Source organism: Podarcis muralis, chromosome 4, assembly GCF_964188315.1.
Source record: "Podarcis muralis chromosome 4, rPodMur119.hap1.1, whole genome shotgun sequence".
Lineage (NCBI taxonomy): Eukaryota > Metazoa > Chordata > Lepidosauria > Squamata > Lacertidae > Podarcis > Podarcis muralis.
Window position 1 is genome coordinate 14,622,005 of NC_135658.1, and position 21,869 is coordinate 14,643,873.

General features: G+C 46.5%; 2 protein-coding genes across 4 annotated transcripts in view; one reads left to right on the forward strand and one right to left on the reverse strand.

Moving 5' to 3' along the window:
• Positions 1-3,966, forward strand: part of CCDC81 (coiled-coil domain containing 81) — a 30,522-nt gene extending 26,556 nt beyond the window's left edge. For both annotated transcript variants that reach the window (XM_028726012.2, XM_077926975.1), the window contains one exon: positions 2,146-3,966. In XM_028726012.2, coding sequence (XP_028581845.2) covers positions 2,146-2,287 — 142 coding nt within the window. In that variant the 3' untranslated portion in view covers positions 2,288-3,966. The remainder of the gene's footprint in view (positions 1-2,145) is intronic.
• Positions 3,967-6,545: 2,579 nt separating this feature from the next.
• ME3 (malic enzyme 3) overlaps positions 6,546-21,869 on the reverse strand; it is a 94,593-nt gene continuing 79,269 nt past the window's right edge. For both annotated transcript variants that reach the window (XM_028726014.2, XM_028726013.2), the window contains 7 exons: positions 20,697-20,794; positions 19,402-19,515; positions 18,204-18,309; positions 17,917-18,059; positions 16,495-16,668; positions 14,901-14,999; positions 6,546-12,534 (listed from right to left, as the gene is read on the reverse strand). In XM_028726014.2, coding sequence (XP_028581847.2) covers positions 12,373-12,534; positions 14,901-14,999; positions 16,495-16,668; positions 17,917-18,059; positions 18,204-18,309; positions 19,402-19,515; positions 20,697-20,794 — 896 coding nt within the window. In that variant the 3' untranslated portion in view covers positions 6,546-12,372. The remainder of the gene's footprint in view (positions 12,535-14,900; positions 15,000-16,494; positions 16,669-17,916; positions 18,060-18,203; positions 18,310-19,401; positions 19,516-20,696; positions 20,795-21,869) is intronic.

A 21,869-nucleotide genomic window follows, 5' to 3' on the forward strand; every position in this document is an offset into this window, starting at 1 on the left:
CTTTATTTCGGAGGGGAGCTGATGTTCTAGAAAATGGCAGCTCTGTGTTTGAAATGGGGGCGTGCAACCTTCCTGTAAAGTCTCGTGACATCACTTGCAGCTGATAACAACAACAACAACAACAACAACAACAACAACAACAACAACAACAATTCTACCCCACCCATCTGGCTGCGTTTCCCAAGCCACTCTGGGCAGCTTCCAACAATTAAAAATACATTAAAAGGTTAAAAATATATTATAATTGCCTGTTGCCTTCCTGAAGCTTGTCTTGACCCATGTGATTTTTATTCACCACCTGTCAATGTTATGACTGCATTGTGTCAGCAGCACATGATAACTCCCAGATGGTGGCATAACATCCCATTTTTACTTCCAGAAGGTCCACCCCAGCCCTTCTGTGGCCACTCAGAGTGGCTGGGGCAACACTGATGATGATGATGATGATGATGATGATTATCATCATCATCATCATCATCATCATCATCATTATTATTACATTGTGGCAATGTCCTGACACACTAAGTGTGTCGTCATGCGTCAAATAGATAATAGCAACCATTAATTTTGCAAAATGGAAAGATCTTTGAAAGGGTGGTTTGTTTTTTTTTGCTTAAGATTGGAACAAGCAAACCATTGGCACAGCACTAACCAATCTGAAGTCACAGGCAACGTATCCCTGACATTCCCAGAAGTTGGGGAAAAGTTGATGCCTTGCTTGTGAGCATCCTCTGATGAAGATAAACACATACATTAAAAATTGTTGTTATTTATGTTCCAACGTGGTTCAGAAGACGCTTCAGAGTGGTGGTTTACAGTACTTAAAATGTGTGACTAGCTTGTGGCACTCCAGATGTTGTTGGACTGCAGCTCCCATCATTCCTGACCATGTTGATGGGAATTGGAGTCTACAGTTCAGCCACCCTGGTGAAAAATCGTAGGACAGCATCATTGCTATTCTGAGCCGCCTTATACTGAGACAGGCGTTGGCTTGTTTAGCCTACGATGGTCTATGCCAGTGATGGCCAAACTTGGCCTTCCAGCTGTTTTGGGACTACAATTCCCATCATCCCTACCTATCAGAACCAGTTGTCAGGGATGATGGGAATTGTAGTCCCAAAACAGCTGGAGGGCCAAGTTTGGCCATCACTGGTCTATGCTGAATGCCAGCAGCTCTCAAGGTATATGATGGGAGGACAATTGGTGAGGTGCAGATGCTGACGACTGAACCTGGAATGCATACTTAGAGCAAGTGATCAAGTGTTAGATGAGTCTCCGTTCTGTAAACTAGGAATGGGGAACCTGTGGCCCTGCAGATGTGGTTGGGCTGTAATTCCCAGTAGCCCCAGACAACACAGATAGTCCACAGGGACTGCAGAATCATAGAGTTGGAAGGGATCATCTGGTCCAACCCCCTGCGATGCAGGAAGAGAGGAGATGTAGTCCAACAGCATCTTGAGAGCTACAGATTCTCTGTCCTTGCTCAGAATAAGGGATCACCAACCTTTGCGGCAGAGGGATGCGGGTGGTGCTGTGGTCTAAACCACAGAACCTAGGGCTTGTCAATCAGAAGGTCGACGGTTTGAATCCCCGTTACGGGGTGAGCTCCCGTTGCTTGGTCCCTGCTCCTGCCCACCTAGCAGTTCGAAAGCATGTCAGAGTGCAAGTAGATAAATAGGTACCACTCCAGCGGGAAGGTAAACCATGTTTCTGTGCACTGCTTTGGTTCACCAGAAGCAGCTTAGTCATGCTGGCCACATGACCCGGAAGCTGTCTGTGGACAAACGCTGGCTCCTTTGGCCTAGAGAGTAAAATGAGCGCGCAACCCCAGTCGTCCGCGACTGGACCTAATGGCCAGGGGTACCTTTACCTTACCTAACCTTTGCGGGAACATTTGCAAACCAGAGCAACTGTTGCAGGCTTCACACACCACAAACCAAGCACACAGCGCAACCTCCGCATTTGGCTTTCAGGCTTCATTTCAGGGTGGGAGGTCTCTGTAGGCGCCCCCATTGAAAAACCCCTTCTATAAACAGGAAACATTTCTGATGAGGTGCAGCAGGGTTTGAGGACAAGAAGCTGGCTGGCATTTCTCGTTCGGGGAGCCCGTTGCCTTTGCTAATCTCTGTTCCCTTCCCATTACAGCGCTGGCGACAAACTCCTGCTGCTTGACCAGTGCGCAAGGTATCGCCGCTGCTACCAGTGTAAGAGGCGCATGAGCAACTGCGGGGAAGCAAATGTTTTGGTGGACAGCAAATACATCCCTGGATCCCGGTTGGTAGTTTGAAGCAATTTCGCTGCTTTGTTTCTTCCCTTGCCCTCTTTCCTCTCGCAATTTTTTTTATCATTCTTTTTTTTATATAAAAAAAGAAAGAAATCCGATCGTGCTGATGTGCTTGATTTGATTCCCGCAGCTCTGTGCAATGCATTCTCCCTATTTCTGTCGCTTTCTGGCTCAAGATTCTTGTTCCCCTAGCTTCTGTATGTTTTTATGGAGAATTATGTTGAATTAAAAAAGACATGGAAGTGCTCTCTGGTAGTATCCTGCTTGCTTCGGTGCCAAATATTATTAGCCAAGCTTCTAAATTTACACAGAAACCATTTTATTATGTTTTCAGCTGACAAAGTTTACAGACAGTGGCAGATTCCTGGTGCAAGTCGTATTTAAACTGGACACCATTGCATTTTTGTAATCAGTTTTAATAGACTTGCGCAGACGCACAGCATAACTTACATGTGCTTAGCTGTTGAGTTACAAAATCATTATCCTGTCAGCCACTGCCTTGTGCTTCTTCACAGCTTATAAGAACCAACACATTCATCTTTGTCTGAGGTTTTCAGTAATAAAACAAACACCAACACATTCTAAGTGCTTTAATGCAGGATGACATACGCAGCGTGACCAACAGTCTCCATCAGATCGCTATTTGATGAAAGGACAGTGGCAAGAATGGTTGGTGGCTCATTTGAGATAGCAGCTGCCTAGATGGAGAAGCTCCATTTTTTTATTTCGAGAAAGTACTTGGGAAACAGTTTAAGACCCAACCCCCCAAGGGGCACAGAGGTCTTCTCCTAGTTTCCGAGATATATATATATACCCCAAGGCCACCTCGAACCAGCAACTAGCAGCACATATGAAGGAGAAAGAAAGGCCTCAGCAAGACTATCCACAAGTTCTTCTGAGGTTGGCTACAAACAGCTAAATAACTACGAAAAGATGCTTACCCATAAGTTTAAGGCATGTACAAAAACATTCTTAGGAGACCTTTTGACTGAAAGTGAAGGTGGGTTTGAAGCACAATGTGTGTGTGTGAGAGAGACGGAAGGGGTGGGAAAATCACCAATGACCTGATGTTGTGCTCCTCAGGTCTTGCTTTTGGGCTTCCTGCAGGGACCTGGGTGCCCACTGTAACAGCAGGATATGGGATCGATGGGCCATTGGCCTGATGGAGCAGGTTCATCTCATGTTCTTATGAGGCGGGGCTTCCCCCTATGGTTGATGGATGGTCTATCCCAGGGGTCAGCAAACTTTTTCAGCAGGGGGCCGGTCCACTGTCCCTCAGACCTTTGGGGGGGGGGGGCAGAATATATTTTGGGGAGAGAAAAAATGAACAAATTCCTATGCCCCACAAATAACCCAGAGATGCGTTTTAAATAAAAGGACACATTCTACTCATGTAAAAACACGCTGATTCCCAGACCATCTGCGGGCCGGATTTAGGTGGTGATTGGGCCGGATCCAGCCCCTGGGCCTTAGTTTGCCTACCCATGGTCTACCTACCCCACCAAAGGCCCTGAAGCCAATGTTACATCAAGACACACCGATGTGTATTTTTGGGTGCAGAAAGTGGGATACGCAAAGGTCTGTCCTTACTTGCCTCTTCTCAATCCTTAGAGTTGCTCTAACTGTGGGAGTCCTCTCTTCTTCTACATTTCATTTATATACTGCTTTATATTTTACATTTTTTTAAAAAAAATCTCAAAGCGGTTTACAACACAAAAAACAATCCAGAATAAAACAAATCCACACTTCCAAGAAAATATTTCAGATCCTTCTCCGAGTGACATTTTGCATTCCCCATATTTATTTACCTACTTAATTTATAGAGCTGTCCCATAGCAAAACAGAAGCAGAAGACATCAAGAAGAGGTGGCAAGAATACACAGAGGAATTATACCAGAAGGATATGGATGTCTCGTACACCCCAGGTAGTGTGGTTGCTGACCTTGAGCCAGACATCCTGGAAAGTGAAGTCAAATGGGCCTTAGAAAGCACTGCAAATAACAAGGCCAGTGGAAGTGATGGTATTCCAGCTGAACTATTTAAAATTTTAAAAGATGATGCTGTTAAGGTGCTACACTCAATATGCCAGCAAATTTGGAAAACTCAGCAGTGGCCAGAAGATTGGAGAAGATCAGTCTACATCCCAATCCCAAAGAAAGGCAGTGCCAAAGAATGCTCCAACTACCGCACAATTGCACTCATTTCACACGCTAGCAAGGTTATGCTTAAAATTCTACAAGGAAGGCTCAAGCAGTATGTGGATCGAGAACTCCCAGAAGTGCAAGCTGGATTTAGAAGAGGCAGAGGAACCAGAGACCAAATTGCAAACATGCGCTGGATTATGGAGAAAGCTAGAGAGTTCCAGAAAGACATCTACTTCTGGTTCATTGACTATGCAAAAGCCTTTGACTGTGTCAACCACAGCAAACTATGGCAAGTTCTTAAAGAAATGGGAGTGCCTGATCACCTCATCTGTCTCCTGAGAAATCTCTATGTGGGACAAGAAGCTACAGTTAGAACTGGATATGGAACAACTGATTGGTTCAAAATTGGGAAAGGAGTACAACAAGGCTGCATTTTGTCTCCCTGCTTATTTAATTTGTATGCAGAATACATCATGCGAAAGGCTGGGCTGGATGAATCCCAAGCTGGAATTAAGATTGCCGGAAGAAATATCAACAACCTCAGATATGCAGATGACACAACCTTGATGGCAGAAAGTGAGGAGGAATTAAAGAACCTTTTGATGAGGGTGAAAGAGGAGAGCGCAAAATATGGTCTGAAGCTCAACATCAAAAAAACGAAGATCATGGCCACTGGTCCCATCACCTCCTGGCAAATAGAAGGGGAAGAAATGGAGGCAGTGAGAGATTTTACTTTCTTGGGCTCCATGATCACTGCAGATGGTGACAGCAGCCACGAAATTAAAAGACGCCTGCTTCTTGGGAGAAGGGCAATGACAGGCCTAGACAGCATCTTGAGAAGTAGAGACATCACCTTGCCAACAAAGGTCCGTATAGTTAAAGCCATGGTTTTCCCAGTAGTGATGTATGGAAGTGAGAGCTGGACCATAAAGAAGGCTGATCGCCGAAGAATTGATGCTTTTGAATTATGGTGCTGGAGAAGACTCTTGAGAGTCCCATGGACTGCAAGAAGATCAAACGCATCCATTCTTAAGGAAATCAGCCCTGAGTGCTCACTGGAAGGACAGATTGTGAAGCTGAGGCTCCAGTACTTTGGCCACCTCATGAGAAGAGAAGACTCCCTGGAGAAGACCCTGATGCTGGGAAAGATGGAGGGCACAAGGAGAAGGGGGCGACAGAGGACGAGATGGATGGATAGTGTTTTCGAGGTTACCAGCATGAGTCTGACCAAACTGCGGGAGGTAGTGGAGGACAGAGGTGCCTGGCGTGCTCTGGTCCATGGGGTCACGAAGAGTCGGACACGACTAAACGACTAAACAACAACAACAATAGCAAAAGTACTCTAGGAAGCCAGTGTGGTGTAGTGGTTAGACTACCGGACAAGGGCCTGGGAGACCAGGGTTCAAATCCCCACTCGGACACGAAGCTCGTTGGGTGACCCTGGAGTCAAGTCACGGCCTCTAACAACAGTCAAAGCCAGAAAGACTATTGTACTAATGGGTAATTGAGAAAACCTTATCTGAATTGCAGAGGGTGGAGTTGATATTTCTTCTCTTTGCAGGGGGTGATGGAGGAAAGTTAGGTATGCCTTTTAAAAACTGAAATAAAGCAAGGCCAGCTTCGTTAAGGAACATAAAAAACGGGCTACTTCTCCATGAGTTGGCAGAGATGACTCATTCCCCACAGTGCAGCTGCAGGCATCTTGTGACAGTCTTATTGGTGTTGCCAGGCAGAACTGGCGCTGAAGCTGGGTAGATAAGGGGCTCATGTTACTGTATTTGGTGTGGCTGGACAGTGGGATAATTCAAGTGAGACAGCACAGAGCAGTTTGAAGAACAGGAACTGCGGAAAAGACTGCAGACTTTGTGAAGAGTTGCAGGACTTCGAAGCAATGGAACTACAGACTTGACACAGTGAGGACTTTGAAGCAGTGAGCCCTCTCTGGGCTCAGAGAGTGAAACTACGTGTAACATCTGTAAATAGTGTGGATGTATTGTGGTGTTGGCCTAGTGAAGACAATTCTGCAAAATGGCTGTTTTCCGTGACGAGTTTAACAGCTTGACTGAGATTACGTACACACACACCCAACCAGGTTTTCCCGGCATGGAAACAAAAAGTTGCAGAAAGCATCAACCACTTTATTTCCTTCATATCAGGCTACTGTTAAGGGCATAAAAGACTCGAAGGGTGGGGAGATTACTAACTGGAGACGGAGTGAAAGTTTGTCAGTTAAGTTTCAGTCTTATTGGTGACTTGAATTTCACTGAGGTAAAATTTGTGAGTGTGTCTGGGAATAATTCCTTCTGCCCCCGATAAACCTCCAACTCTTTCTTTTTCTCCTTCCTTCCTTTTTTAATAAAAAAAGAGCAACTTTCTACCATTTGTAGAACCTGAGATCTGAGGTAAAATGTACAGGGATTATTGTTGTTATAAGAAACTAGCCTGCTCTGCCCTTTCGGTGCTGCCTGTGAATGGCTGTAGTTCAGCATCAAAGGAAAACAAACCCAGCTGTTTGTGGAGAGAAAACACAAATAAACTCAGCGCCTGCTTCACCAAGCCATGTGGCAGTAGCTTTTCTGTGGCACTATCCTACGTGGCTGTCATCACAGAATCGCAGAACTGTAGAATTGGAAGGGATCCTGAGGGTCATCTATTCCAACCCCCTGTATTTGTATGTATGAATGCAGCCCTGTTGTGTCACAATGCAGGTGGGCTGAGGCCCTCCATCAAGTGGCACTGACAGTCTTTAGCCCAGAGGTTGGCAACCCAAGGCCCATGGGCCAGAAGCGGCCCATGAGGGTTGCTTAACTGGCCCATGAGCCATCCCCGAACCGAGCTGCCCACTCGGCAAGTCTCCGCGCGCTGCGCTAAACTGGCACAGCACAGCGCGGGGACTCTCTTCTGCGGCTCTGGAAATCGCTTCTGTGCATGCCTAGATGCTGGAAATCGCGCCTGCGCACGTCTGTGGTGCCAGAAATCGCTTCTGCGCATGCCTAGACGCAGAAAATCACTTCTGCTCAGGCACGATCTTCGGTGTCTGGGCATGCGCAAAGTGATTTCTGGTGTTGTGGACATGCGCAGATGCGATTTCTGGCGTCGCGCTGCGCCAGTCTGGCCCACAGAGGATCTCTGAGGGAGTGATCCGGCCGGTGCCTGGTAAGCCTTGCTGACCCCTGTTTTAGCTGGTAAACAATGACAGTAGGTAAATGATAAACCAAATGGGAAGTTCATTTCAAGACAATTTTCACTCTGCGTTTCAAGTATCCCCCAATCATAGTTACAGACTTGAGAACAGACACGCTGTGAGCTCAATCACATACAGCCATAACAAGCACCTGCAAATAGCTTCTTCCTTTTCATATTAAATGCCAGAAGCGCTGTGTGTGTGTGTGTGTGTGTGTGTGTGTGTGTGTGTGTGTGTATTCTTATAATTCTCCTTCTAATTCAGGCATGGCACTTAAAAGAAATTTATAATTAACGCAATCACACCGGGAAGCAAAAGATCTTGAACAGGTCAACTGGAGTTACGAAAGGGTTTTGTTGTCCGCAGCCTGGCATTTGCAGAAAATTACTGACTATCTGAAATACTGGTTTTAAAAAAGAAGCAGCTAAGAGCACTGTTATTTGGTGAGGTGCAATTTAGTTTAAAAGGTGATTGCACTGTGATTATAATTCACCCCTAGTTGATTTCTTTTATTGTGTTAAAAACAGCCTATAGTTCATGTTCTCTTTTAAAAGTCCTGCAAATTCATATGACGGCAGATGTGTACTCTGTCTTCTGGAACCTGAGTCTTTATAACTCTGAAAGCTATTATTCATGCAGCTAGAAACTTGTAATCCTTCAAAACTCATAGAGTTGGAAGGAACCTGGAGCTGGAAGTCCTACTCCCTGCAATGCAGGAATGTGCACCTGTCCCTTGCAGGGATCGAACCTGCAACCTTGACGTTGTCAGCACCATGCTCTAACCAACTGAGCTCTCCAGCTATCCCAACAGGGGGAAATGTAGACACCAAATGACCCATTTGCCAGGCTGCAACTCCAGCTGAAGAAGAGCAGCTCCAGGGACAGCAATTATCAGTTCCTGCTCCCTGCAAACATAATATTGGAGGGTTCCATTTTTAAAGATTAAAGACCCAAGTTTCTAGTCCTGCTGCCAGTTGGAACCAATTATTGGTACTTAGATGTTAGCAGAGAGTTAGTGCCAAGCTGCAAAGGTGTCGGCTCTTTGTGGGCCAATGGCTGCAAAAGGAGATGTTTTTGGTGAAAGTGGGGTGCTTCAGATGGACGGCGACAAGAAAAATTCCTTCCTTTAAAAAATAATGGATACTGTTTGGCTGACTTTGCATGCAGCAGCTGCCCTGCTATTGGTAGATGTCATGTTCTCCCACAATGCCCCACGGTCCATCTCTCTCCTCACTTGCACAATACCTCTGGAATAACACTGCTAACATTGTTACCAGTGCAGCACCGAAGGAGAACAGAGCAAGCACTAGACTTCTGCGAGCAGGACAATTACTTACATCTTTGAAAGGTCACAAAATGAACACAAGCCACTGTTGCAGGCACCGTTCATCTGCGTCAGCCTCCACACCCATGAATTTCCCCCCAATTTTCTCCTGTTCCAGAATTTGTGTTTCCTCCCCTCCTGTTCTCCCTGCCCACTGCCCATTTTATTATTCCTCTTGTGGAGGGGAAAAAAGATGCCAAAAACTTCGGTTCAGATTTAGCAGGCTCAGAAACAGCTGCTACAATTATTCTCTCTTGGTTTTGGTGCCGTGATATCACGTCCAAGGCAAGACTCAAGAGAGAAGTGTTTCAGGGTGGCTTTCAGGGACAGAATACCATTGAGTAACACCAGTTATAGGATCAGAGCCTTGGAAGGGACCTCAAGGGTCATCTAGCCCAACCCCTTGGAATGCAGGAATCTCAACATACGGTCCATCCAATTTGAAACCACACCAGAACCTGCTTAGCTTTGTAGATGTTGCTAGGGAACAACGACGAGGGGAGAGGCTGTTGCTTTCATACCCTGCTTATGGGCTTCTTGATAGCATCTGATTGGCTACAGTTATAAAAGCAGAATGTTGGATAGGTGGAACTTTAATCTGACTAAACAGTGTTAGGATATTTTCGTTCCACCTTAAAAGGGAGCAGGCTTTGTGAGTCACAGAGTCTGCGTATTTCCTGTTCACAGGAAGTTTATGTTTTGTCTATTGCTTTCGTTTCTCTCTCTGTGCCTGAGACACTGAAGCAGGCAGTCATGTTTTCTTTGTTCTGACCAACGCTGAATAAAATTGTAAATAATGCTCTCCTGCGTGCATCTTTCGCTGTGCATTATCTGCTGATAGAGCGTGCAAGAGCTCTGGAATGTGGGAAGCTATTTCTGGGGCTCGTGTCGCTAATTGAATGATACTGCGTGTCTACGGGAGATCGATGGATCGTCCGGAATCGACGTGGGGCCTTGATGGATGATGTCTCCCTGGCAGTATCCCAACAAACAGGGCTTTCATTATGGAACAAAGCCTTGATAGCAAACTTTTGAATGAATGGCCAGCGATACTAAGCACTATTCAAAAGGGGCTCCTGCGTCAGGTATAAAAGCTCCATGCGATTTCCCCATGCACACTTCCTCCTATCAAATCCAAGCACCATGATACTTTGGGTACTGCCTTGCGTTCAGTAAAATAAACAACATTTAAAAATAAAACTGTAGTCCCTGAGGTTAAAATTTCATCGTTGTAGCTGATACTCTGCAGAACGTATCCTGACATGAGGACAGCCTTGCAAAGGAATCATCAAAGACCTGGTACCAAATGATATTTGTGTGTGAGAATTGAGGGCAAATCTGAAGGGGAAAGGGGACTGCTGGCACAGAACAGCAAGCGATCGCCTGTATTTGCTGCAGTTGAAATAGATGCTGTTTCCGCTCAGAACCAGCCGAGTTGCTTTTTCAACAGAACTTGTTAGCAGCGGTTGCAAAAGCGGCATTAAGAAAGGGCAATGTAATGCATTTACCTCCATTACTTTCCCCAATGTAAGCATATCTGTGCACACTTTCCCCTAATAAATATGCCAGGTTTTGGTTAGAGAACTGCATCTCAAAATCTGGAGAAGTTCAATTTAAAAATAAAATTCAATTAAAAATACTTTTTATTTGTGAGACAAGGGAGTCCGTTCCGATACTGAACACCTCAGACTGTCAGAAAGTTATGCCTGAGGTTTAGTTGGAATCTCCTTGAAGCCACTGGTTTGTGTCCTATCCTTTGGAGCAGGAGAAAGCAACCTTGCTCCAGCTTTCATGTGACAGCGCTTGAGATATTTGAAGATGGCTATCGTATCTCCAAGGGACGCGGGTGGCGCTGTGGGTTAAACCACAGAGCCTAGGACTTGCTGATCGAATGGTCGGCATTTCGAATCCCCGCGGCGGGGTGAGCTCCCGTCGTTCGGTCCCAGCTCCTGCCCACCTAGCAGTTCAAAAGCACCCCTAAGTGCAAGTAGATAAATAGGGACCGCTTTCTAGCGGGAAGGTAAACGGCGTTTCCGTGTGCGGCGCTGGTGCAGGCTCGCCAGATGCAGCTTCGTCACGCTGGCCACGTGACCCGGAAGTGTCTTCGGACAGTGCCGGCTCCCGGCCTCTTGAGCAAGATGAGCACGCAACCCTAGAGTCGGTCACGACTGGCCCTGATGGGCAGGGGTACCTTACTTTACTTTTATCGTATCTCCTCTCTTTTCCAGGCTAAACAAACCCAGCTCCCTCAACCTCATAAGGCTTGGTTTCCAGACCCTTGGTCATCTTGGTTGCCTTCTGCACGCCTTTCAGCTTTTCGTCTGAGAACTCTTGAAACAGCCTCCAACTCACTGCAGCAGTGGCAGTGATTGCTTTGTGGTTGAGAGGGGGGAGAAATTTGTTGTGGTTCACATTTCAATGGAGAGCTACCAAAATTCCACTCTAGCCCAATGGTTGCTATTAATTTGATTTGAACTGATTTTATAATGAATTGATTTTAGAATGTTGTATTACTTTACTGTTGTTAGCCGCTCTGAGCCCGGCTTTGGCTGGGGAGGGCGGGATATAAATAAAATTTTATTTTATTATTATTATTATTCCTGAATCAAAGACAGCTATCCTTCTAAATCTGAACTTCTCTTGAGTTTTGTGGTGCACTGCTCCAACCAACCAACCAACCAACCAACCAACGTGTATAAGAATACCAATATCAGGAGAAAGTGTGCATAAAAAAATGCGTCAATTAAAATAAGGTACAAAATGCATTCTGTTAGGGGCAAATGCTTGCAGAAATGCATATATAAGGCAAAATTGCGTACAAGGATGTGTATATCAGGGAAAATATGATGGATTTCTGTGTGGCCTTTTTTTTAAAAAAAAAGTCACAAACTGATGTGGAATTGTGGGGAACTGGGGGGGGGGGAGATGCGAAAGAAAGTGAAATTGACACGATTTGGCCACATCCCTAGTTGTACGGCCTCTCAGCCGCTGCTATTGTGGGGTTTACTGGAGTTCCGCTGCAAGCACTAACACTGGGAAGGGCAGTGGGGTTATGCCAGAGCTGTGGGGCATTTGGGGGGACGGCGTCCCCACTGCAGAACATTTCCCCAAAGTTGTGGCATGCGCTTAAACTAAGAGAGGGAAGACAACAGGATGGAGCCATCTTGCACTGACCTCGACGTGTCAGTGCATTTGTTTGGGAACGCAAATGGCTCCTGTTGCGTCATTTCTGGCTCAGGTAAGTGTGCGTTTTTCTTTGAAAAGGAAGGAAGAAAGGAAAAATGGCACCAAGGAAAGATGGGCGCTTGCTCACCCCCCTCCATCTATAAGCTGAGGAATCTATAAGCTTGAAGACCTACTGATATCCGAGGTGGTAGAAATGGGAGCATCTTAAGGATCAGAGTCTCTTTAAGACCAAAAGAGATAGAGAGGAACATCAAATGTTTTGAGTCTGCATGGCTTCCTGCGGCCACCGGTAATTATCTATAACGAAGGAATCGTAGTCAGGGCTGTAGATGAGGGATTTGACAAAGGCTTCTTTGTCTTCCGGTTCTGGGTACCAGGAGGCCAAGTTGTTTTTGTAGGCATAGTCGACAACCTAAAAGCAAGAGAAAGACGAGAAGGAATAGAGTGGCTTCCTCCAATCTGGTGCCTTCAAGATACTTTGGTGCAAAATGTCTGGGGGGCCCAGGATTAGGAAGGTTGGCATCGGAAGTTGTGTTTGGACCCAGGCAACTGAGCCTCAAATTCCTACCCAATTATCAAGCTCACCCAGCGGCTGAGTAGGGCATCCCAATGGCTGAAGCAGGGATTAAGCGACGTCTAGAAGGATCTTGGTCTTGTGTTAGGACTTGCAGAAGGAATATAAAGTGTTGTCAACTGCTCAGCTATGAACAGGTTGACCTTCATCTGCGTAACTTACAAAGGCCACCAAATCAAGCTTTGCACGATGCAGAATTTTATATATTTTATATCATTCATGTATTTTTTTCGTATTTTATACCACTCATTCATGTGTGTGTATGTGTGTAAATTTTATTGTTTACTTGCTCGTGTCTTAAGTGGTTGTTAAATACATATGTGTGCACACAGCACATATATTTATTGTTATAGGTTTCACACAAACACTCACAAACTGATCCAATCTTCTATCCACTAGGCCACACGCTCTGTCCACGGGGATTGTACTGTGCTGGGCATTTATTTATTTCTGGATGGGAGGCCCATGCATGCCTATTTTATCCACACCCATTCCATGGACTGGAGAGCCATTGAGAGGCTGTGTGGTTTGGACTAGGACCTGGGAGAACGGGGTCCGAATTCCCACTCGGACATGAAGCTCGCTGGGTGACCTTGAGGGACAGTCAGTGCCTCTCAGCCTAGCCTACCTCGCAGGTTTGTTGTGAGGATTAAATGAGGAGGGGAGAACCAACAGCTTCAAGGAGAAAAAGGTGGACTATAAATGCAACAGACAAACAAATAGACCAGAGAACTATCTTTCTGCACCCTCTCTGCTAAAACATTGCAGAGCCTTTACTCTGACATGTTTAAATGTTCTTCCACCAGCAGTTCTGGAGGGGAGATCCCCCTAAATCCCCTCGTGTGAACCGCCCTGAGATCTATGGGTATAGGGCAGTATACAAATTTAATTTATTATAATAATAGTAAATACAGTGGTACCTCGGGTTCAGTACTTAATTCGTTCCAGAGGTCCGTTCTTAACCTGAAACTGTTCTTAACCTGAAGCACCGCTTTAGCTAATGGGGCCTCCCGCTGATGCTGCGCCGCTAGAGCACAATTACTGTTCTTATCCTGAAGCAAAGTTCTTAACCTGAGGTACTATTTCTGGGTTAGCGGTGTCTGTAACCTGAAGTGTATGTAACCTGAGGTACCACTGTAGTAATATATGCAGAGGTAGAATCAATCCATGCTTTTACATATTGCTCTTTTTATTGTGCCATATCTAAGTTTTTTATTGAACCCTTTTAATGAAAATTCCCAGGATATTGGATGGCGTTCTATGCTTCTCTAACTCCTTTCAGATCAGAAGGCACCCCACTCTCCCAGGGTGGCTAAACGGTCTTCTGCAGCATGTAAAACTCAACAGGGGCTGGTTTTAGTAAACTTGTAGTTGTGTTCTTTGTGCCTGGTGTTTTATAGTACGATACAGTTGTTAGCTAGGGACTAGGGACGCGGGTGGCGCTGTGGGTAAAAGCCTCAGCGCCTAGGACTTGCCGATCGAAAGGTCGGCGGTTCGAATCCCCGCGGCGGGGTGCGCTCCCGCTGCTCGGTCCCAGCGCCTGCCAACCTAGTAGTTCGAAAGCACCCCTGGGTGCAAGTAGATAAATAGGGACCGCTTACTGGCGGGAAGGTAAATGGCGTTCCGTGTGCTGCGCTGGCTCGCCAGATGCAGCTTGTCACGCTGGCCACGTGACCTGGAAGTGTCTGCGGACAGCGCTGGCCCCCGGCCTCTTGAGTGAGATGGGCGCACAACCCTAGAGTCTGTCAAGACTGGCCCGTACGGGCAGGGGTACCTTTACCTTTACCTTACAGTTGTTAGCAATTTTATTTCTATGGTTTTCTCTTTTGGTGTTATTCTATGTATTTTTGTGTGCTGGCCACTGACTGTGATAACGAGTTTGATTGATTTTAACCCATATCCACATTTATGCAACTAGATTGCTGTTCCCAAGGGGCTATGCCCACAAATGCTCAGCAGGGAAGCGAGAGGATCTCGTCGAGCCCTAAGCTGATCCCCTCTTACGTGTGTGTAGCGAGTTAGTGGTGCTTAAACTGTGCTGTATATGCTTGTCAGGTAAGCCTGCACCCTAGTATTTAAGTACCATTTTGCAAGGTACTTGCAAGGTACTTGCAAAAAGGCAGAGGGACCATTTTGTTTTCAAGAGGTAGGCCTCCAATATACCATTTCAACCTTGCTAAAATGAAAAAGGCCACGGAACTTACTTTGACAGCGATTTTTAAGGAGACATCTCGAATGGAGCTCAGAGGCGGATACAACCTCCCTTCTGCAAGATTCTCCTCAGTGACCTCTTCTGCGATCGACTAGCAAGGGGAGGAAAGGAGAGAGAGTCGTGCGATTTTCAGCAAGATAAACGCGAAGGCCTTCTGAATGTGAGCTCTTCACTGGTAGCTGCCTGAGGCTACTATCCTACCTAGGCAGCCTTCCCCAGCTGCCTAGGTAAGATAATAGGAAACTCCCTGCATACTGATATCAAGCAGGTGCCTGATAAAGACATTTTTGTTTAGGCAAGCCTATGCAGACATGTAGAAGGTTGCTGTACATTTCAATCTGGTTTTCAGCTTCTTGCTGATTTTATCTCTTGAATGTTTTGCAAAAACACTTCAAGGTTTGTTTGCTCATTTGCAATCTTGTTGGCATCTATCTGTCTCAAGGGACAATGGAGTGTGCCTCCGGGGGTGAAGCCAAACTGCTGTGTTAGCAGCACTTACCGTATTTTTCGCTCTATAGGATGCACTGGACCATAGGAGGGGGAGAACAGGAAAAAAATAATTCTCCCCCTCTCTGCTCAGCGCCCCTTCAGCGAAGCGGCAGGAGAAACGGAGCCCCTTCCATTTCTCCTCCCGCTTCACTGAAGGGGCGCTGCACAGAGAGGGAAAACTGTGCAGCGCCTCTCCAGCGAAGCGAAGCCTGGAGAGCAACAGGGATGGGTGTGCACCGACCCCTCTCGCTCTCCAGGCTTCAGGCGGCTATCCGCAAGCCTTCGGAGCGCAGCGAGAACTCCCGCTGCGCTCTGAAGGCTTGCAGATAGCTGCCTGAAGCCCCTAGAGCGCAGCGGCAGTTTGCGCTGCGCTCCGGGGGCTTCGGGCTTCTCCTTTTTAGCCGCGGGGCTGGGGGCGGGGGAAGCCCGAGCTTCTCCCGACCCCAGCCCCCAGAACAGGTTGGGGAGCGGCGGTCCCTTCTCCGTCCTGGGGAAAAGCCCGCAAGAGCTGCACAAAGCTTGTGTGTGGCTCTTGGGGGGCTTTTCCTGCCTGCCTCCCCCCTGCATTCGCTCCATAGGATGCGCAGACTTTCCCCCTTAGTTTTTAAGAGGGAAAAAGTGTGTCCTATGGAGTGGAAAATACGGTAAGTGGCCTCTCCTGGGCACAAGCCTGGGCAGTGTGGATGGAGGTTCTGGGCTGCCTAGATGACAAGACCCCCCTCTCAGCCTCACTGATGTGGTCCAAAGGAAAGCAGAGCAATACATTGCCGGAAGGAGGCATACAAGGCACCATCCAACCATCTTAGGGACTCCACTCCTGATTTGTGTAGCATTTCCTCCTTAGCCTTTTCTTCTCCCAAAGGCAGTGTATAAATTTTAAAACAGAAAAATAAACTAAACATCTTCCCTCACAGATAAACCTGGGTCTGCGCCTGCGCCTTGTGAGAAAGGGGAATTGGGGGGCGGTAGGCCTGAAAACAGAAGGTGTATGTGCCCTGGGAAGGAGTCCTGAAAGGACGAGGCAGAAAGGGGTAGTGGGCGCAGTCCTGAGAAATTCGCCGTCGCAAGGGTGGCAGAATGAGAGGGAATTCCCAAACCTCTGCTGTGGTGAGAAAGATATCGTCGGAGATATGCCGGACTCCACAGGCGATCACTCCCAGAGCAACTCCCGGGAAAACATAGGCGTTGTTCCCTTGGCCTGGGAAGAAGGTCTGTCCATTTGGCAGGGTCACTTTGGAGAACGGGCTCCCGCTCGCAAATATGCCTCGGCCCTGTAAAGAGAGCGAGAAAGATTTGGGCACCTTGAGAGACTTGCGAGAACGCCAGGAAGCTTGGGCGGAACTGGAAACCGAAAGGAAGCTTTCAGCCTTCGTAGCAGCGGCCTTGATTTCTTCAATCACTGGCAGAGGGGGGGGGCGGGGCGGGTGCCCTTTCCGTAGGTGGCAGAGCTTGTGCCGCCACCCCTTGAACCCACTCTGCATTGCAGGGGGTTGGACTACATTGTAGGAATGATCGCTGGGTTGTGGAGCACACTCCCGCCCACGGGCAGCCTCAGCTGTCTGAATGTGACCTTGGGGTGCAGAGCACACTCCCCCTCACAGATAAGGCCACAGCGGTCTGAACATCTTGCCCTCTGTCTAACCTTTTGCGGTCTCGGTGGTCTGCCGTATCCTGTTTGTCACCTTTGTCTCTGAGACCTTTGTCTCCTTTGTCATACATTGTGCAAGGGGAAAATGGTGCGGTGGAAACAGGTGCCAAAAGAACTTTGTACCGCCCCATGATCTCGAGACTGGAAGATGTGTAAAAGTCACAGGCCAAAATGTATCTGCCTGGGTTTGCATATTGTGTCAATAAAAGGAGCCTCCACAGAGCTGGCCGGCAGCTTGCTTGTGCGCAGCTCACCTGCATTATCAACTCCTGCCTCATGTCCTTCACTTCACTACACGACCCTTGTGGTCCCTTCCAATCAATTCTATGATTCTGATTCCATGAACTGCTGGGCAGGCCAGAACTCTAGGCGGGGGCTGGAGGTAAGAACATCTTGACTGCGGACGGGAGGAAACTGCACCGAGAGACCAAGAGACATGACTGACTGCTGCTTTTGCTGAAGCGATGAGAGGGGCAACCTGAGACATACTTGGGCTGCAATGTTCTGCACCCCCTCTGCTGCAGACTTCCAAGTGTATACCTGTTCTAATAAACCATATATCTTAAAGACACTAGCTAGTAGCTTCCGCTGCGTCTCAGTTTTCCCAACGGAAACAACACCTTGGGGAAGAGCCTGGAATTCTGTAATTTCATTCAGTGGCTCAGCAGAGAATGGGGTGGCAAGGTAGTAATATTTTTAAAGCAGCTGTTTTTAAGTGTTTGCTTGTTTTTAAAACCAGTAACCTCAATGCGCCGTTATAAATTTTTGCAAGCCACTTAGAGGTTTCCTTGCAGTCAAGTGGTACACAATTATTAAATTTAATTCATTAATCAAAAATGAAATGAAAGCAGGAGGAAGGGGAATCTTATACCTCGGTCAAGCGGTAACACTGTTCCGCAGTGCATTCTGCTTTGCTTGTAGGGTTGCTCAGGGCGAACACAATCGGCCTCTTGTTGAAAGACCCCATGTCCTTCAGAATCTGATCAGAGAAAGCGCCAGCAATAGCAGCCACACCTGCAACAGGTAAGGAAAGAACAGCAACAAAAGCATCAGCAAATGGTTTATCTCTTAAGGCTGCAGTCTAAAAACCACTGCTTAAAAGCAGCAAAATAAAAACAAAAGCAAGCATTCCAGAGCAATTGGGAGCCTAACAGTTACCAATGATGGCTGTTGGTTTTACTGCCTTCACCACTTCTTCCAGGGTCTTCACGTTGGGATGGTCCTGAGCAAACATCTCCTTCTCATGGTTCAAGTGACTTCTGCCCTGGGAGTCAAACAAAGCAAAAGGTGATAGACTTGAAGCAGTCGCCTTTGCCCTAGCACCAGAGATCTGCTAAGATTATGCCACCTGGGCACCAAGAACTTATGACTTGTTCTTGGTGGGTGCCCCATAAATGCTGGAGAAGCTCCTTTCCTCTGGAGACTCCCCAAAGTCCAAGTTTGAGTGTTATCTGAAGTTGGTGCAAGATGGTAATTTCAGACCCTCCAAGTGTCCCTATTTACAGACACTGTCCCAGTTTCTGATTTGATCCTGGAATGTCCCACTTTCCCTTAGGATGTCCCTATTTTCATTGGAGAAATGTTGGAGGGTATGGAGTTATCCAACCCCCCCCCCAAGCTGTCTGAAGGCAATCCTGTATAGAAAAGGTTTTTTTTTTTAATGTTTAGTGTTTTATTATGTTTTAATATATGTTGGAAGCTGCCCAGAGTGGCTGGGGCAACCCAGTAAGATGTATAGGGTATAAATAGTAGATCATTATGGAATGGGATGTCCCTATTTTCATCGGAGAAATGTTGGAAGGTATGTCATTTGCTGCGTTGACTTTTGACGGTTAAAGAAGGGAGATGATGGCATCACTTAAAATTTGACACACCACTTTTCTATTTAATGGATATTTCATTCTATTTGGTTTTGTCAGTATGTATGTGTTAAAAAAATTTTTTTTAGCTATCTATCCCAAATGCTTGGGGTTGGAGCAAGGAGGGGGGAAGAGGAGTTGAGAAATCCAAGTAACTAATATTTTCCTATGTTCAGAGGCCTTGGGGAACTGGACTCGGTTTTCAAAAGGAACAGAGGATGAAAATGGGACAGGATTCCATGAGTCCTGTGAACTAACCATTGCAAACTGCATTACAGACAAGTATTATACAGCAGCATGCTGGACTGTCAAGTTATATTGGCATACATGTGTTTGTGGCCATGGGTGCTAGCCAATAGGTGCTGTTCACAATAGGCTTCTTTCATTTCTGCAATGAACCATCCCAAACATTTGCAAAGCTGCTCTCCACACACACACACACACCGCCTGCCCCCAGACTTGCCCCAGGATGGGGAGCATAGATCTGTTGTTAATACCTTTACAATGAGTCCCTTGGAGTCCACCATCCAGATTTTTTTGATAGCTTCTCCCCTTGAAATTCCTTCCTTCTCCAGGGCCATCACAATCAGGTGAGCTATGCCCATCGCCGCCTGAAAACACAGGCAGAAAAGACAACCAGTTACGGGCCCAACTCAAAGTGCTGGTGTTGACCTCTAAAGCCTCAGGACCGCAAAACCTCAAGGATGACCTCTCCCCATATAAACAGACCCAGACTCTGTGATCATCTTCATGTGCCTCCTCCACAAGAGGTCTGGAGGGTGGCGATACAAGAACAGGGCCTTTTCTGCAGTGGCTCCCCTTTTGTGGAATGCTCTTCCCAGGGAGGCCTGCCTGGCGCCTTCATTACGTATCTTTAGATGCCAGGCAAAAACGTTCCTCTTTAACCAGACCTTTGGCTGATTAATATTATACAGCCTTTTAATTGTGTGGGGGTTTTTTTGGGGGTGGGGTGTATTGTTTCTATTTCAACTATTTATTTGTGCTTTTATCTTGTGAACCGCTCTGAGATCTTTTGATGAAAGGCAATATATAAATCTAATCAACCGCCACCACCAATCATTTCCTCTATTAGGAGAAATTGCCTATCAGTTAGAGTTGTTTGATAGTGACCACAGGCAGACTTGGGAGGTGGTGGTCTCTCTTTTGCTGGAGACTCCTAAGGAGATGATGGGTGGTCATCCATTTTTGCACTGTAGAACCTGCATTTACCAGGGGGTTGGATTAAAGGACCTTTGTGGTCTTTTCCAACTGTGCAATTCTGTAATTCTAATTCATTCCCTCAATGGGGAAAAAAAACCAGAAAGAGAAATCACCTGGGAAGGGAGGTGATTCTGGTTTCTGGCTGGTTTTGGTTTGTGTGTGTGTGTGTGTGTGTGTGTGTGTGTTTTAATTAAAATAATCTGAAGCACTGTTTACTTCATTCGCTAGACACAAAGCAGAAGCCTGTGAAATATGGGTAGCTGTGGGTCATGTCTCATTCTCTACGAAACGCTGCGGGATCTTTAGGGACTTGGCACAAATGTAGGCTCACATCCCAAGCCATAAACACAAGGGTCGTTCTGGGCCGTCTCCCTCACAGCTGTGTAATCTCCTTCTGCAAAACTACCATGTGAGGAGAGCTGCAAAGCTCAAAACTACCCCCGCCTCCTGAGGCTTACGATGACTTCACTGCTTTCAAATTTGTGTCCAGCTATTTAAAAAGAGAAAAGGAAAGAGCAAGAGGAAAACGGCGACTTGTTTGGCCTTTCCTCAAGGGTAGCAGGAATCCTACCTCTCCAGCTCCTTGGAAGACAAATTTGTGGTCAGAAAGCTTGTTCTTTGTGATCCTCAAGGCTGCAAGGATGCCGGCTACTGCAACAGAGGCAGTTCCTGGAGAGAAAAACAACAACCCCAAACTCCATAGAGTCACATGAAATTGCTGGAAATGTCCCTGGGAACACAGAGATAACAAGACAGACAACTTTCTCGGGGCTTCAAAACCAGCAGCAGAAGCAACTGCTTTCTGTCCCGTTTACTCATGAGATCTGTTGGACAGTTGAAAAAAACAGGGCTTTTTCAGTGGTGGCATCAAAATTATGGAACTCCCTGCCGATTTGAAATGGTTAACAAATATGTTTCTGTCCCTAGCAGCTTTTGAAACATGGTGCAAGTTCTGCAAGGTGTTTGCTTTGAAGTGTATTTTGCTACCTGTCATCAATGTGTTGATTGTTATAATGCCTGATTTTATAATTTGGTCATATTTTGTGCTGTCATACGACAACTCCCATCATCCCTGACCACTGGTCCTGCTAGCTAGGGATGATGGGCGTTGTAGTCCAACAACAGCTAGGGACCCACGTTTGAGAGACACAAGGCGGCTTGTGCATTGCTCAGGTTCGTTCTGAAATGGAAGATGTGCAGCCCTGAATATGGATGAAAAACAAAGGAACGCAAGAAGAGGCCTGCTGGGTCAGCCCAAACGCTTGTCGTCTTGCGTTGTATTTCCAAAAGGTACAACCATATGTCTCCAGGATGCCCATGAGCACATTAGAAGTCTTTCAGATCACAGTCTTAGGAAACTTTTATCCAGCTAGGATTAAAAATTAACACAGATTTCCCTTTAATTTCCTTCACCCTTCCATGCCTGTCTCAATTAGGCACAGAGAAAACTATAATGAATAGTTCAGGAGGGGAGAGATTTCAACATTATCTTGGGCAAGCATGCAATCTAAACAACATTTAAAACCCAGCAGGTGCTGCTGCTCTGCTTTTAAGTGTTAGGAAACTCCATATAAAAGGGTGAATACAGACAGTTATTTGAAGAGTAATCACAGCAGGTTCCTTGCCCGCAGTGTGAACACAGCTTTGCAATTTGCTATGGCATTCATGAAATCCAGTGAGCTGAATGTTGGCTCAGCTGTCAATCCGCCTCCTTCCGCACACTTCAGGTGAGCTATTCTTTTTT